Below are 15,621 nucleotides of genomic sequence, written 5' to 3' on the forward strand. Positions count from 1 at the left end.
TTGGACATTTGGCCTTAAGCAGGTGACTTGGCCTTAAGCTCGGATCCTGACTGAGGCCTCAACACACATACTGAAGGCAAAGAGAAAAAGAAAAAAGGACTGTGCAGGACAGTATGTGAACAAATAGTGCAGATCAAAGACCACAACCCACCGATACTCATAAACTTACATAAGCAATACACACTTGCCACTAGTACTTATATGACTGGACATCTTTTCATATCAGTTTGTTCTGCGTTGGCCCAAGAGTACATACCTAATATTTTTTTAATGATACATTCCTAATCATGGAAGCATAATCTATTTATGTTCACAATAAATAAGTATATTAAAAGAAAGCTGAGTTAAAAGTTTTATTCATTCAACATCTCACATTACAAATATTTAAAAATTATATGCATACTGGTATAAATAGTCATTTGCAAACTATTTAATAACATTAATTTTCCACTAGCACTTCAACAAATGAACTCTTTTAAAAAAGGAACTGTGTTATATAACTTAAGAGTAGAACATACAAAAATAGGAACTTAACGTGAAAATGACTTTAATAAAAAATGAATTACCCTTATTTAAAATGCTATAATAAATACTACAACCTCCCCATACACAGTAAAAACTATATGGAAATTCAGCCAAGTAGTACAATTAACTGACATACTTAAATAACTTTTCCTTCTGATAATATGAGCAATACACTGGAAAAAAAAAAACATTAGGGATTAGTAAAAACTAGACACCCACTTGCTAAAAGTTTCACTTCCAAAAAATATAACAAAAATCTGATGAAAATTATAAAAACTAATTATACTTTAAATTTTAAAAATATAAAAAATAAAACAGTTGAATACAATATTGTCCCAATTCTTACAATGCTATCAATCACAGTAGCTTTAAAATAAGATAATAAAATAAAGCAAATGACCAAAACCTCTTTTATTCCATTTTTAAAAATAATCTCAAATTTACATTAGTAGAAAGATTGATTTCTGATTCTTTTCTTTAGAAACACCAGCAAGAAAGAGGATTACTCTTAACAGTAGAAAATGACATTTTTAAATGTCTGCAATTAAAAACAAAGAATTACACTGCAAAGATCTTTCAAAAGTTTGAAATAAGTATTGCACATAACTTGAAGTCAACTTGCCACAATTCATCACATTCAAGTTTTAAATCACCTTTTAACAGAAGATTCAACTCTTCAAAACAAAAGGGGTGAATTATCAAGTCTTTCCAACAGCACTCTCATAAAATGCTAAATTCATTCACTGCAAGTTTTATTTTGCATTCTGCAGAGGTCTGTGTATGGAGAAGTATATATATTATACCAAAGCGTGGGGACCGAAGGGGAAGGGAGAGGGTTCCTTTACATAGAAAATAATCAAACACTTTATTTTACATTGCAAAAATAACCATGTAATTACTCTGTAACTACATTGTAAGTACATGGCCAGTGCCATGCTAGTGCGCTAGAACTACATGCTTGGTAAATTGAAGTGATACCCTAAAATCTGTAAACTAATTACATGTTAATTATGTTTTGAGTTACACGGTAACTCCCAACTACAATCCCATGTAATCTGAAGGACATGTAATCAATAAAGTTCAGAGTAATAGATAATAATTGTTTATGCCCTGTAAATTGAAGTGTAACCAAATAATCTGTAAACACGCTTGTCACACAATCACAAGTAAGTATTAGTAGAGTAACAATTTCTTACATTAGTCATGCATACTAACATTACACACCTGTCCCACGGCAGGCTATTTTTTTTTTTTCTTTATATATAATTAAAAGAGCAGACATCTCTGAATCAAACACTTAACATCAATTTATTAATATTAAAAATGGCTAAACATTCACCAAGAATGTCTGCGTTATGAATAATTTTAAAAACTTAGTAAGAAGCTGTAGACAATTCTGTTATTTTAAATTTCTACCCTATGCTTATGCATTTAATTTTTTTTTCTTTTTAGGAACTACAGTGTCATCTGTCATTCTCATGCGAATTGTTTTCCTTAATTTGTGACTTTACATAGACTATTTCTTAAATTATAGGTGCACCAATAGCTGGTGCTGGGGAAGGATGTTTAAGCAACATGCTTTCTCTTCTCTGCAGACTCGAAAATAGCATTGCCAGTGCACAACAGCCGTAATCTAAACTGTATGCAGAGCACTGAAATGTATAAAAAGCAGAATATAAGAAAATAAAATTTATTAAAATTATTTATATTAAAAAATGAAGTATATGAAGATCTCTCAGTAATAAAAGTACAAAAAGCTACTCTTTGCAATATGAAAAATTGAGGTATTGCATAAAGAGATATCCCGTCAGTGAAAAGTGTGCCTAAAAATGTTCACTGTTGGAAAAACAAGATATACAAAAGTAGTGCATAACAAATATACATTATGTGCATGACAAAATAAGTTAGCTACAAAAACACTGTACCGAAATTCAGCAGGTCATGTACAAAGGGAAAAATTATTATTCAAAGCTAGTTCTCAAACAGTGTTATTTCTCGGTAACTCATCACACCTGTTTACTGAGTAGGACCAGCACAATAGCACACCCCAAGCCACCTACAAGCATTTAAAAGAATAAAAAGAGGCAAATGAACATTTTGATTAGAATTATGTAGTTCAGGAGAAAAGAAAAAAAAGTCCCTGACCAGCTACACAAGAGCACCCTCCATTCGCATGACTGCTTTCAGTATTTGCAGGGAATTCTTTAAAAGCAGCTCCCTTTCTATGTTTGACCATTAGACAGCATATGCCTCCATTTTGACCTTTGGAACTTAACAGGTATATAGTTCATTAAAGCCTGTATTAAAAATAAAGGCCTGCTTTTCCTAGCGATAATCAGTAGGGGTCATCAGCCAGGTGGTTCCACCTTAGTGCCGGGGCAAGTCTTTGGTTTTGAAGGATCCAAGATGGTACTGTTAGGTAGCACAACTAGCAAGATTGCCGTTAGATTTTTTTTTTTTTTTTTAATGTTTTGCACACTGGTAATCATCCTTTTAATGGTGGGTAGGGCATTTGATAAGAGAATGTCAATTAAAATAAAAGTTACTTCCATGACCAGGGCTTCAAGAGACTATTTTAAATTTACTCCTGAAGCATACCGTTCAACACATAATAACGCCTTTCAAAGCTAGAATTTTATTTATAATAAAGCATGCATTACTTGATGAAGTTGGCACTTCAAACACTGACTATGTCCCATGCTAAGTTCTGAAACGGTAATGTTATTTTATTTTATAGGAAGAGTAAGATAAACATACGTACCTTTGCACAGATTTACACAGTTACTTAGTTCAACGGTGCAAAACACTTTGCAACTACTTGACTTTTTTTTTTAACTTTTTTTTTTCATTTTCTATGTTACAACTAAATTACAGGATACCCAAAGTAACTTTAAATCTAAAAGTAAGCCAATCAACAGCCAATTTGTATATTGGTTTTGTTTTCCAGTTTGGGCTACAATTGTACTATAACACAAAATCAAAAACGACATCCTTGAGGTATCTCTAGGTCCGTTCTGTTCGGTCTTGTTTTTGAACGTCAAAATGGAGCAAAGGCTGACACCTGATGAGTGTTCGTAAATTAGGATAGAGAGTTTATACAGAACATCAAAAATAAAATTTATACATTTGTTCTTCAGGAGAGGAAATGCTAGTTTTCCCACCAGTTGTCATTAATTCTAGCTTTGGTAGGTTTCCTGGGGCTGTGACCGGATAAGGAAGTTTAAAAAGAAGTAAGTGCACTCCCCTCAGCAGTAAATTTACCCAATTTTTACACTCTAGTTTTAAAAATGGTTGAAAAGAAAATCAACCTAGCTCTGCCTACTTAACTATTTGTTGTCTGATGCAGTTACTGGTAACTCGGAGGCGTCATGAAATTCTATTCGGCCTCTACACCCTCACAACTTTTGTTTTAATGCTGCTTCAATCTTGCTCATGCATTTGTGTTTGCTTTAACATGCTCTTTCCTGTTAATAATTGTTAACTTCCTCCACTGCTGTTAAATGAATAAAAAAGTGGGGGAGGGGAAAAAAGAGAGGCAAAAAAGAAAGAGAGAAAGGAAAAGGCAAAAGCACTTCTCTGGGGGAAAAACTGTGTCAGGACAGACTGATAGTGTTATCGGTGCGTGGTTAATTTTAATAAAAGTATTCTTATATATTATTAACAATAATTTAATTAAAAACCCAAAATACTCTATTGTTTCATTTCTCTTTTAATATTTCTCTTTCTCCTCTAAGAAAATGTTACAGGAAGTTTGGATCCTCTTGGTCTCCAGCAAAACAAGAGGACAAAACTTCCATGCAACACGATGGCAATACGAAAAAGGAGTTCTTACATATTGTTTTCAGTGACACAAGAATCTACAAAACGCCTATATTATAGGTCATTCTTTTCATTAGACTATTGTTAAGTTACGGGCTGCTACAAAAGGACATGCCAGCGTGAAGAGGTTGAGGAAGGGGTCAGAATTAACAGAAGAGTGCACTTATTCTGAGGCCTGAAAACGAGCGCTGTAGTTACCCTTTAGTTCCAGCGGAATGAAATATGTCGCGGACGGTCACCGCCTTCCTTCACCAGGGGCTTGTGGAATTCCCTGCCAGCACGAGAATGAATAGCAGCCCAGCAATATTCACAGTAATACTGCAGACAGGTAACATTAGCACAGAAAAATGGAGCAAATTTTCCCCCACAACGGGCCCCCTGACATTCATCACACAGCTGATCATCCAAGACATATGGCTTAACTTCCACCTGCAATTAAAAATAAAAGAAATGAGTTTACGTTTTTTAATGAGTGGCCCAGGCAACTCTGACTATGGTGCGTACATTTCCATCCACTGTCTGAGTGAATCTATGCCAGGGTGCCCAAAAACAAGGGTCAATAGCTCTTTTATTGGAATTAAGATAATCCATCTTCTCAGAACCTGGTAAGGTTTTTATACCCATCGTCTTACATTTCTGTCTTATTAAAAAGCCACTTTTCAAAGGAAAATGGGATTCTACCAGAAATCAAAAAGGGAAGCCAACTGTTTAGAACATTATGAGATTAAACCCACAGGAGAGTATTTATAGGCACAAACCATCACTTTAATTAGTGGATCTGGATTTTTGTCATATGTGGAATTATAATGTAAACAAACCACCTAAGAGCTTCCCAGTTCCACAAAACAGCACTTCAATATTCACATCAGAGGGAAAATGCGTGGCTTCTGCGTCATAAGCTTCTAAGTTGTAATAAAGCCTGGGTCAGGGTTTCTATTTACAGTGTACACATCTTGGGTTATAACCACAAACTCAGAACTCTGAGAAAACAAGATTCAGCCATAGTACTCACAACCTATAACCTTGCTTTGTTCTTTGTCAGTAAGAATGGTTGACTTCAGTCTAAAACTTCAGAGGTGAATTTATACAACTGGGTCTGTTCCAGTGTTCAATAGGCCAACCTGTCATTTGGGTCTCTCAAGCATTAAAAATAATCTGGCTATTAATTCACCAGTGAGAAAAGGGTAGGTTATTTTTACTCTTGGAGAGATTCATGGGTAAATTCCCTTATATCAGGCTATCACTACCACTGGTGCCATCTCGTTCCAACAAGGAATCCTGACAAAGGTTAGCTGTGAACAAGACAAGTGACATGAAGACAGGAAGAGCAGACAAAACTGGAGCATTAGCCTTCCGGCCCTGAGGCCATTCCATAAACATCTACGGAGTGGCAAGAACCCTGGTCAAAGATCTGATCACAGAGGAATACAAATGAAGTCTGCATTTCCAATGACTAACCTTACCTCTTGACACCTTTGTTGGGACGAAGCAGCAAGGCAGAAGACCCTGCTTACACGGATGTAGGAATTTTTTAGTGTGAATAAAAAACAAGTGGGCTTGTTAATGTATACTGCAACTTGTCTTGCCGTCTTCCTCTGTGTTTATAATAGAATCTATACCTTTCTTTTTATAGATTCACAATATAGTATGATATCCACTATAATCTTATATTTTATACTGACACTGAAGTAGCATACACATGAAATGAAACATAAGCAGTAAGTGTAAACCACTATTGACTTGATAGTTTCTACATAATGAATTGAGAACAGCACAATACAATCAATCAATAAGGACTTTTTTGAGCACAATGCCTCAGAGTGTTGATATCTAAGTCAGTCCTAATGAAAGTGCCAGTCTCCCATGAAATAAGGAGCTGACACCAGAATATAAATCAACGCATTGCTTCTTTCATCAAGAGAGTCTTTCTACGGGGAGGAAAAAAAAACAAGTCAGCTGAACTAAACATTATGCTTACTAATGCAGCTGATTCACATTCTGGTGTAAATTCCTATCTCACCACAAGCTAGTAACCATTGGCTGCCGGCCATCGATACCCAGGCCACACTTTGAGTAGTATCGGTATAAGATACACTTATATCTATCAGAACATAAACTCCTGAGGACAGGGACTTCTTGTCCTAGAGGCTAAAACATATGTTGAATGCATGGAACACAAAGATAAGAAATAAATCTGTGAATGCAAAGAAATAAGATGGACAACGGAACACAGAGTTTCAAATACAGTACCTTAGGAAACAGAGGAGAACACTATCTCTGAGGTTTTCTCCAGCTTTTTAACTCAGAAGCTAAACCAACAAAGAGGAATTTAAAGTGCTGAAAATAATGCTAATTACTACCTAATTTCAGGTGGTAGAATACACTAGAAATAAAAAGATTATGATTTCTTCTACTTAATTTGTTACAATGAAATATTGCTAAGATATGCAGTCCTACAAGTGAATTTATTCAGTCATTTGTTACATAGTACACTGGAAAAATAGGGCTTACTGAGGTATTCATGATCAAAAAAAAAAAAAAAAGGTCAGGAGATCTCAAGGGCATTGATGTTTGTACTTGATATAATGATATTTACTGAATGACTGACTAACTGAATAAATGAATGAATGGAGGCGATAGCTTAGGAGATTAAATTGCCCCGAGTAAACTGATACAGCGTTCTGGTTAGGCTACTCAAAACACGAAGGGATAGAAAAAATTCGTAGGAATCCTTAGCTGTATTACAAAGCATACACCTAATTGGTCCTAGAGGCGTAACTGTCAGCTGCCAATTTTACTGTCATATAAAATCCCCCCATTCCAATCTTGGTAATGACACACTGAGAGGGCCATTTCTAGAACTTTCTGGAATATAATCTACGACTTACCCGTTTATCTATCTCTCCATGCTGCAGCTGAACAAAGCGGGCACTGATAGCAGCTATGTAACTCTGTTGATTAGAGAATGCAACTCGCCCAGCGCCTTTTGGGTATTTCAGCTCAGGGTCGGTATCAATCCCAGCATAGCACACACCTCCATACAGACGATCCATTATCATGGCAAGCTCCACTAAATGAGAAAGGAGCAAAGAGGGTATGTGAAATCAGGAAAATCCATCTGGTTCACCAAAGGTTTCACCTAAAGCAGTTCATCTGTATTCTGAGCTCATACCCTTATTATAATAATTACTAAATCAATCATTAATCTTTAATCTTTTAAGTAAGGGCAGGTGCTCTGCTGGGTGCTTCACATATGTTCTCTTTTAATCTTCACAAACAACCCTAGGAAGTAGGTAGTAATTTCCTGGGGAAATCGAGGCACAGATGGTTAAGTGACAGTGCTGGGCTCGGCACCCTGGTCTGTCTGCTTCTATACCATGTTGACACCACACATTTACAGTTAATAACGTATTGCTTAGTATAAACAATCATGTGAACACTAGAAAATTGACTGGCAGACTTTGTGTGGAGGTCCTCCTAGATTATCATCATCCAATCCTTGTTACCTTTCCCTACAGTCTAGCTATTCACCAATTTTTTATATAAAAACCTGAAATAATGAATGTATCATGTTCTCCATGAAATGTTACAATTTTGAAACTGCATTCTTGTTCATTTTCTGGGTTTTTTTTTTCTCACTTATACCAATAAACCTCATTTTACTTGAATTTAGGGATGAAATTTCTCCTGTAAGTACTACTCCTAAAAATACGATGCACCAGGGGCGCCTGGGTGGCTCAGTCAGCTAAGCGGCTGCCTTCAGCTCAGGTCATGATCCCAGGGTCCTGGGATCGAGCCCTGCATCGGGTTCCCTGCTCAGCAGGAAGCCTGCTTCTCCCTCTCCCTCTGCCTGCCACTCTGTCTACTTGGGCTGTCTCTCTATCTTTCTGTCAAATAAATAAATAAAAAATCTTTAAAAAAAAAAAAAATATGAGGCACTGCTGAGAACCCTACTGTATTTCGGAGCTCAGTAAATAGCTGGTGAGCAAATGTGGGCATGGGAAACAAACCCTGAAATTCTTGACATATAATCTACTCTCGAAGGGTTTTTCCAGATGATGATGAGAATGATGCTCACTAACACCACACACAGCACTTGGCACCACTTTTTCCCACTTAATCCTCAGAACAATTCTATATGAAGCAGATACACTTACTACTCCATTTGACTGATGAGGAAATTGAAAATTAGGGAAAATAATTTGTCCAATGTCATTCTACTATTAACTGGGAGCAGAGCACATGAATTCAAACCCAGATACTTTGACTCTAAAACTCTCGCTCTTGGACATTAACTCAAATGCTCCTGGAGAATTTTCCTAAAAACCTTTATAAGGTATTTCTTATACTCAAGGGTAAAGGGGGTATTTCTGTTTGTTTCATCATACCAGCTCGTAATGGTCGAGGAACACCACCAACAAATATAGTTTTTCGTGGGTCAAGAGGCTGGGAACCATCCATCACAAAGTCACTGTCACTGAGATTCCAAGGCCGAATCTGTACCTAGGGAGCAGACAAACCGAAATGTCTCATTTTTAATGCAGACAATTTATGAGGAAATAAGTTTAAAATTATTGCAGAGTATTTTAAGAGCAACAATAATCCACATCATTATAAATCAATAAAGCTATAAAATTAGAAGACTTACATATAGCGTAGCCCAACCCTTCATTTCATTTTTAAGAGTAAACCAACTGATTTTTTAAGTGAACCATTTTTAAGTGAACCAAAGTGGAAAGTTCAATTTTTATTATCTATTATAAGCTAAATCACTAACATGTCCTTAATTACTGGTAAGTCAATCAGCTATTTCTCAAATTATTTGGGCTTCTATCTTCCCCAATCCCCCAATATCCACACAATGTAAGTTAGTACAGTATTTGATGTTGATCAGAATACAGTGCTAAGTAAACTAGGATTGTGTGTCCAATCCTACAAACGCAAACTACTCCTGATACTAACAAATCTGTTGCATTATTTCAAAAAGCATTTCAAAGTAAAAAGGTATATATTTGCAGTAAACTTATGATAAAACACTTCAATGTGCCCACTGCTTTAGTCAACTAAGAATCGTGCACCTTATTTTTATTGTTTGCATTTATTAATGGTTAGAAATGCCCACACCAAAGGCTATGAATGGGTTCATAGTAGGATATTCCCAATATGCACATCAACAAAGTCCTAAGCCAGAGGTCCCAAATTCAAATACCTATGGGGACTGCAAGGGAACATAAACAAGTCAAGTATAGAGAATTTAGGCCATGGGAACTCTGGGAAAAGTGTTCCGGACTTAGGCAATCCCAAGACACCAAGAGGAGCTCCATTAACTATTGCTTGAGCTGAACCCATAGGCACCTCCATTCTGAACTGTACCCCATTACTAGATCTGGCTGAGTGATAATAAATTGTTGATTTGCCAGATTCGTCCAAACAGGCCAGTTGCTACTATTCCTAAAGACTAAATTTTATGACAAAAACTTTTTCAAAAAGAAAAAACAGTATGCCATGTACCTTTCTGTATATACATAATTCATTTTACTTTGGGAGAGTACCATGAGCAAAAAGTTAAGGATAGTATTGGGTAAAATCTTGAACAAAGAGAGGAAGGAGACAGACAAATACCTATTTGTGATTTTTGAGTTCTATTATTCAGAGGAAATTCAGCTACTTTATCTTTATCAAATGCATTATCTTTTTTTTTTTTTTAAAGATTTTATTTATTTGAGAGAGAGAGAAAGAGAGAGAGAGAGCACGGGAGGGAAGAGGGCAGAGGGAGAAGCAGACCCCCTGCTGAGCAGGGAGCCCAATGTGGGACTCGATCCCAGGACTCCAGGATCATGACCTGAGCCGAAGGCAGTCGCCCAACCAACTGAGCCACCCAGGCGCCCTATCAAATGCATTATCAAGTTAAATCTTTTAATGGTAAAGACTTACCACTATTTTAATTAACTAAAAAATTCAATGTCAAAATAATGTGTGTAAATAATATAGAATGTCAACATTATGAGGTTGGCAACAACAGCATTTGTAAGTAGATTACAAACACATCAATTAACAGATACATCAAGATGTCTGTGGGTTTTCAAACAAAGCAGAGATGAAGGCAAAAACAAGAAGCTATTTTCATGTTAGACAGCACTCACTGGCTTATCTTTGATAGTGGGACTTGACACACACAGGTAGAGTTTTCCATCTTCTTCAATACATGCATCAATCAGAGCCTGAACAGAGCTTTCATCTTGAAAGAGCAGGAATGCATAGCCTGATAAAAAGGAAAAAAAAAAAAAAAAAAGGCTTATTTGTTCTCTAATTTTTTTTAAATTCTTCAACAGAAAGGAAGTATAAGCTGAAACTAAGGAAGGGAAAAAGAGTAAAAAAAATTTAAGAAAACTTAAATCTTCCTAGGCAAAGTCTGATAGTATCAACATTAAGTTCAGTTTGTTATCTTGAAACATCTTTTAAAGTAAAATTAAATTTGAACTGAAAGTATGTATTAGGTATAAATTTAAAGATGCATTTGGGAAAATATAAGTTTAACAATGGAAAATCTTACAGCAGAGGTAAACATTTATGAAAAGGCTAAACATTAAACAATATAAGGATACACTGTACATGTATACTGAATCTTGAGAATTACCTTTAGGAGGAAAATAGGATTTGCTCTCTGCTTTATGAGGCCAATCCACAATCAAAGGGCCAAAGCGACGAAAACTAGCTGTGATCTCATCTAATGAACAACAAAGCAAAGCAAAAAAAAGTAAATTTAAATATCTCTATAATCATTTTGGGGAAGTAGTTTAGAAAAAAACAGTTTCAAATCTACTATTTACAAGAACAATACAAAGAACTCCTGTATCCCCTTCACCTAGATTCCCCCAACTGTTACTATTTTACACATTTGCCTTCCCCTTCTTCCTTCTTTCTATCTCTATGTATGCATAAATCAACCTATCTACCTACCTACCTACCTATCATTTTTTTTTTCTAACGTGACACTCTATAACCCAGAAATACAACCACGGGCACCTGCTCAAAGCAAGGTCATTTCCTCATATATTACCATGTAACCTTCCCAATCAGGAAATCAATATTCATACAGTATTACTCCCCAATTCACAGACTCCATCCAAATTTCAAACTATCCCAATAGTATCTCTTTTCCCCTTTCTGATCCAGAATCCTATCCAGAACACACGATATGCTTAAGATGTTCTGTCCCTATAGGGTATCCGTATTCTTCACTTTTGGAACAGCTTCTCACTCTTTCCTATCTTTTACATATTTGACAGTCCTAAAAGTATAGAGGCCATTCATTCTGTAAGATGACTCCCAGCCTGTACCGTTTCCTCATGACCAGACTCATGAGTAGACTACAGGAAAATAAATTTCCAAAGAACTTCTGGAAAGAGTAGGTAAGCATGTATAGATAAGACCTGGGAGGAGGGCAGGACAGAGGAAAAGAAGAGATGGGGGATGTGTTCAAATTCCAAGCTGGTAGAACTGTTTTCCTCTCCTCCAGATTGTGAAAACAGTACAGTCTGCTCTGCTCTGCTGCCTGTTTCTGCAGTACCATTTAGCTCATGTAAGAGAGACTGGTGAATAGAGGAATGAAATCACTATAACCTAGAAGCTGTCCTGGTTCGCAAATGATTGTTCCCGGGCAAGGTGAGCTAGCATAGTGGGAGTAGAATTATAACCTTCATCAGGAAGAGAAAAAGCCCCTCACTTGTCTGATATGCAGGCAGGAGCCCTCCTACTCTCTTATAAGGAAATAAAAAATGAGCACAGCAACCAGGGCTCTCTTACTAGAGAGGCACACTCCCAACCTTGCAGGGCTCTCATCTCCTGGGAGCGTGCACTTTCTCAGGTGCTCAGAGGTCTGGTTACATCTGCACTGCCTCCAAGCCTGCAAGCCAGCATTTCTGCTCTGTTGGTTTTGTGCATTTTCAGTATTCCTTGAGGCAGTGTCTAACCACACTGAGCTACTTGCCTGAATTGTCCAAGTTATTTTCAAGGTATTAATTCTCTTTTTGTTAGTGCTTCCGGTACAAAGGTCATTGGGTTCTGAATTATTGCTTCCTACCCTATTTCCCGAGAAACCTTATACTCTTTAGTGTATAATTCTACAGAACACAATATTCTCAGGAATACATATTTTACATTATAGTAGAAAGGTCTGTCTACTTAAATTGCTACTGATTTATCAATATGCTTGATGATTATCATAATTCCCATTAATTTTGCTCAGTTTATACCATCTCCTTTGCCAGACTAGTCATATTTATCTGTGCTCCTAAGAATTTTAGAAATTGCACATTTAAGATTGCTCAGTAATTTTCCAAAAAGATATAGACTATCTGGGCCAGAGAAGGAGTTTATTCCAGGCAAGGTCAGATAAAATTCAGTCTTTGCTCTCGTTCTGTATGTAAGCATATAATTCATTCACTAAACACCATCTGGGCTAAGGACTTGACTTTCAAGGGTCAAAAAAACAAGAATCCACAGTACTAAGGAAAATGAGAATTCCAGGTAAAGAAAAGAGCAGGCCACACCCAGGAGCTTATTAGAGAGGCCAATACTGTGACCACACGGTCAGCCCAGGATGAACACTTTGGAAAAGCTAGGTCCTCTGAGAGCAGGATGAAGACTGATTCAGTCTAGCCTGAAATCCCAACACAGCTTCCACCCAAGACAATTTTTCATAGATTAAACAAAACAAAACAAAAGAGAACTGTGTTTATTTCAATCTTTGGCTTTTTGAAAACTTTGTCTCAACCTTCCAAAAGATTGACCATCTTAAGGAAAATGAAGTGACTCAATACATTTAATCTCAGTCTAAATTGGAAGTTATTAAAACCTTATTATTAGACCTTATAGAGTTTTAGAGAAAACAATTCTATTCTACATAACATTAATTGGTTTATTGCCATTTCCATTTAGGAAACCAAGACAAAAGAGATTAGGAAAACAACCACCACCACCACTAAGGATACATGGTTGCTATATGGTCTGCTACTTGAGTTTTAGTCTGAACTTGAACTAGGGTCACTTAGGCCCACAGATGTAGAAAATATTGCTGAACAACTAATCCTCTAAACCTTTGGCTGGCTCCTAATGCAGATCTCATCTCAAATATCACTTCCTTAAAGAGTACTTCCTTGGGACACCTGGGTGGCTCAGTCAGTTAGGCGTCCAACTCTTGATATCAGCTCAGGTCTTGATCTCAGGGTTATGAGTTCAAGCCCCGCATTGGGCTCCACACTTGGCATGGAGCCTACTTATAAATGAATGAATGAATGAATGAATGAATGAATGAATGAATGAATAAATAAATAAACAGAAAAAAGAGGCTTTCCTTAACTACCTAATCTAAGAAGATACCCTGAATCATATCATAAAATAGTGCAATATCATGCTATTTTCTTTTCAATACTTACTCTCTGATATTTTCTTGCATGATTACACACTTTTTATCTGCCTTCCCCTGCTAGAATTGAAACTCTATGCACACAAAGACTTTCTATCTTGGTTACACCGTAAACAAGCCTAAGAACAGTGTGTGACTTTTAAAAAGCCTGTATTTGGCAAGTGAAAAAATACTCAGAAAATGATAAAACTCTTAAGATTCCCTTTCTTGTGGTACAACTTTAGGGTTTATTTTTCAAAAGTTCATCCTTAATCTAAGATCTCAAATTTTCAATTAACTACATTTCTGGAGCAGGTAGGAAACAAACAGGAAAACATACCGAATCTGGCCAAGGCAGCACACACAGACAAAAATGCAGTAAGCACTGTTTGCCCACAACAGAACCCCTGAGATGGGTTTCCCAATGACAGTTACTCTTTTCATTTAATCACTTGCTTCAGCTGGTTCCCAAAGTCCTGCACCCCTTCCGTTGTAAACTAATCTTATATGCCAGGATAGAAAGACAGGACAAGAGAACAATGCAATCAAAACTGAATACCTGGAGCCAGATAAGACTGTTATTATAATAACAGCAACCACTATCTATGAGTTAGCTACTATGTGCCACAGCCCAGGCACTGTACAATTAATAGTTCTTTGTAAATATACCTTCATCGATGTCAGGAGGTAATCCGCCCACAAACACCTTGCGAGAATATCGTTCCACTCTTTCTCCATTCTGGTGAGTGAAGCAGTGAGGTGAACCCAGGCCACTATGAAGAGGTTGATCCCCACGGCCATCATCCAAAAATCCATCTTCCATTGGAAACAGTGAAGACTGACCTGGAAGAGAAAGCAGGAAAAAAAGCTAACAGCACATGTTCCTTGCCATTGCTGATCTTACACAAGAAACAAGGGAAACAGCAGATTCAATAAAATGGCTTTTATTTTTCTCACTGAATAACGAATCACTTAGATATGCTCTTGAATTCCCATCACTTTGAAGTCTTAGTGGAGTCAGAGAGAAAGTACATTGTTCAATAGAAGGCTGCTCCACTATCCCCCTGGGATCCAGAAACTTCAGTGAGGTGAAATGGAAGTACAGGAGGAGGGAGCACTCTTTTGAAAGCCGCTGGCAGTAGACGCATTGCCTTGGCAGGGCCCCAGGGCCGCAGACAGCCTAGACATGTACGCTAAGGATTGAATTCGACTATCAGATGCTAGGTCACTTAAATTTTTTAAAACACAAAATCATATAGCCTACCCAGTTTCCTCTAAGACTGTCCTTAAAATGAACAGGTCCATTTTTAAAGTGAGCACTCATCTTGGTTTACCTTAATGGGATATAATCAAAACCCATTTATCGCTGTTACCCAACTTCACTACCTAGTATTAAAGAATTTAAGATTTTTAGGCATGCTAAAGATTTATTTTTTTTAGTTGAGTAATTAGCAGCTGCCACTAGTGCTATCTAATTCTAAAAAGTCGTCATCAAGTCTGCTGTTTGAAAATCCTATCATACAGAATATATAAGCAGAAAAGACCAGAGATGCCAATGTGGTTAATATTATTCCCGTGTTTACCTGACAACAAAATATGAACTTTGGAAATCATAAGCAAAACACGGAGCTACAAAAAACCAGAATCTTTCAAGCACTGTTTTGTCACTTGTCAGGCTGGCCAATTTACTTCTAGGTACTACATAAGGAGTTTGTTAATGGATCCTAGAGAAATGTAGCTTCAGTGCTCTTCCTTTACTGAAACACTCCAATGCCTTTGTTGCCACACTTGTCTTCCTTTCAGCTTTGCTAACTAAACACAAGTAACAGTATATTTGTTATGAATTTACCCTACAAAACTCGAGTTATATA

The 15,621-nt window shown here is 36.8% G+C and overlaps 1 protein-coding gene across 5 annotated transcripts in view; it reads right to left on the reverse strand.

Annotated features, from left to right (window-relative positions):
- Window positions 1-339: 339 nt before the first annotated feature.
- The window catches only part of CPEB4 (cytoplasmic polyadenylation element binding protein 4), a 62,380-nt gene continuing 47,098 nt past the window's right edge, over window positions 340-15,621 (reverse strand). For all 5 annotated transcript variants that reach the window (XM_044917107.1, XM_044917109.1, XM_044917111.1 and 2 more), the window contains 6 exons: window positions 14,420-14,593; window positions 10,982-11,071; window positions 10,488-10,606; window positions 8,733-8,847; window positions 7,233-7,414; window positions 340-4,773 (listed from right to left, as the gene is read on the reverse strand). In XM_044917107.1, coding sequence (XP_044773042.1) covers window positions 4,546-4,773; window positions 7,233-7,414; window positions 8,733-8,847; window positions 10,488-10,606; window positions 10,982-11,071; window positions 14,420-14,593 — 908 coding nt within the window. In that variant the 3' untranslated portion in view covers window positions 340-4,545. The remainder of the gene's footprint in view (window positions 4,774-7,232; window positions 7,415-8,732; window positions 8,848-10,487; window positions 10,607-10,981; window positions 11,072-14,419; window positions 14,594-15,621) is intronic.

The sequence above is a fragment of the Neomonachus schauinslandi genome, chromosome 7, assembly GCF_002201575.2.
Source record: "Neomonachus schauinslandi chromosome 7, ASM220157v2, whole genome shotgun sequence".
Taxonomy (NCBI): domain Eukaryota; kingdom Metazoa; phylum Chordata; class Mammalia; order Carnivora; family Phocidae; genus Neomonachus; species Neomonachus schauinslandi.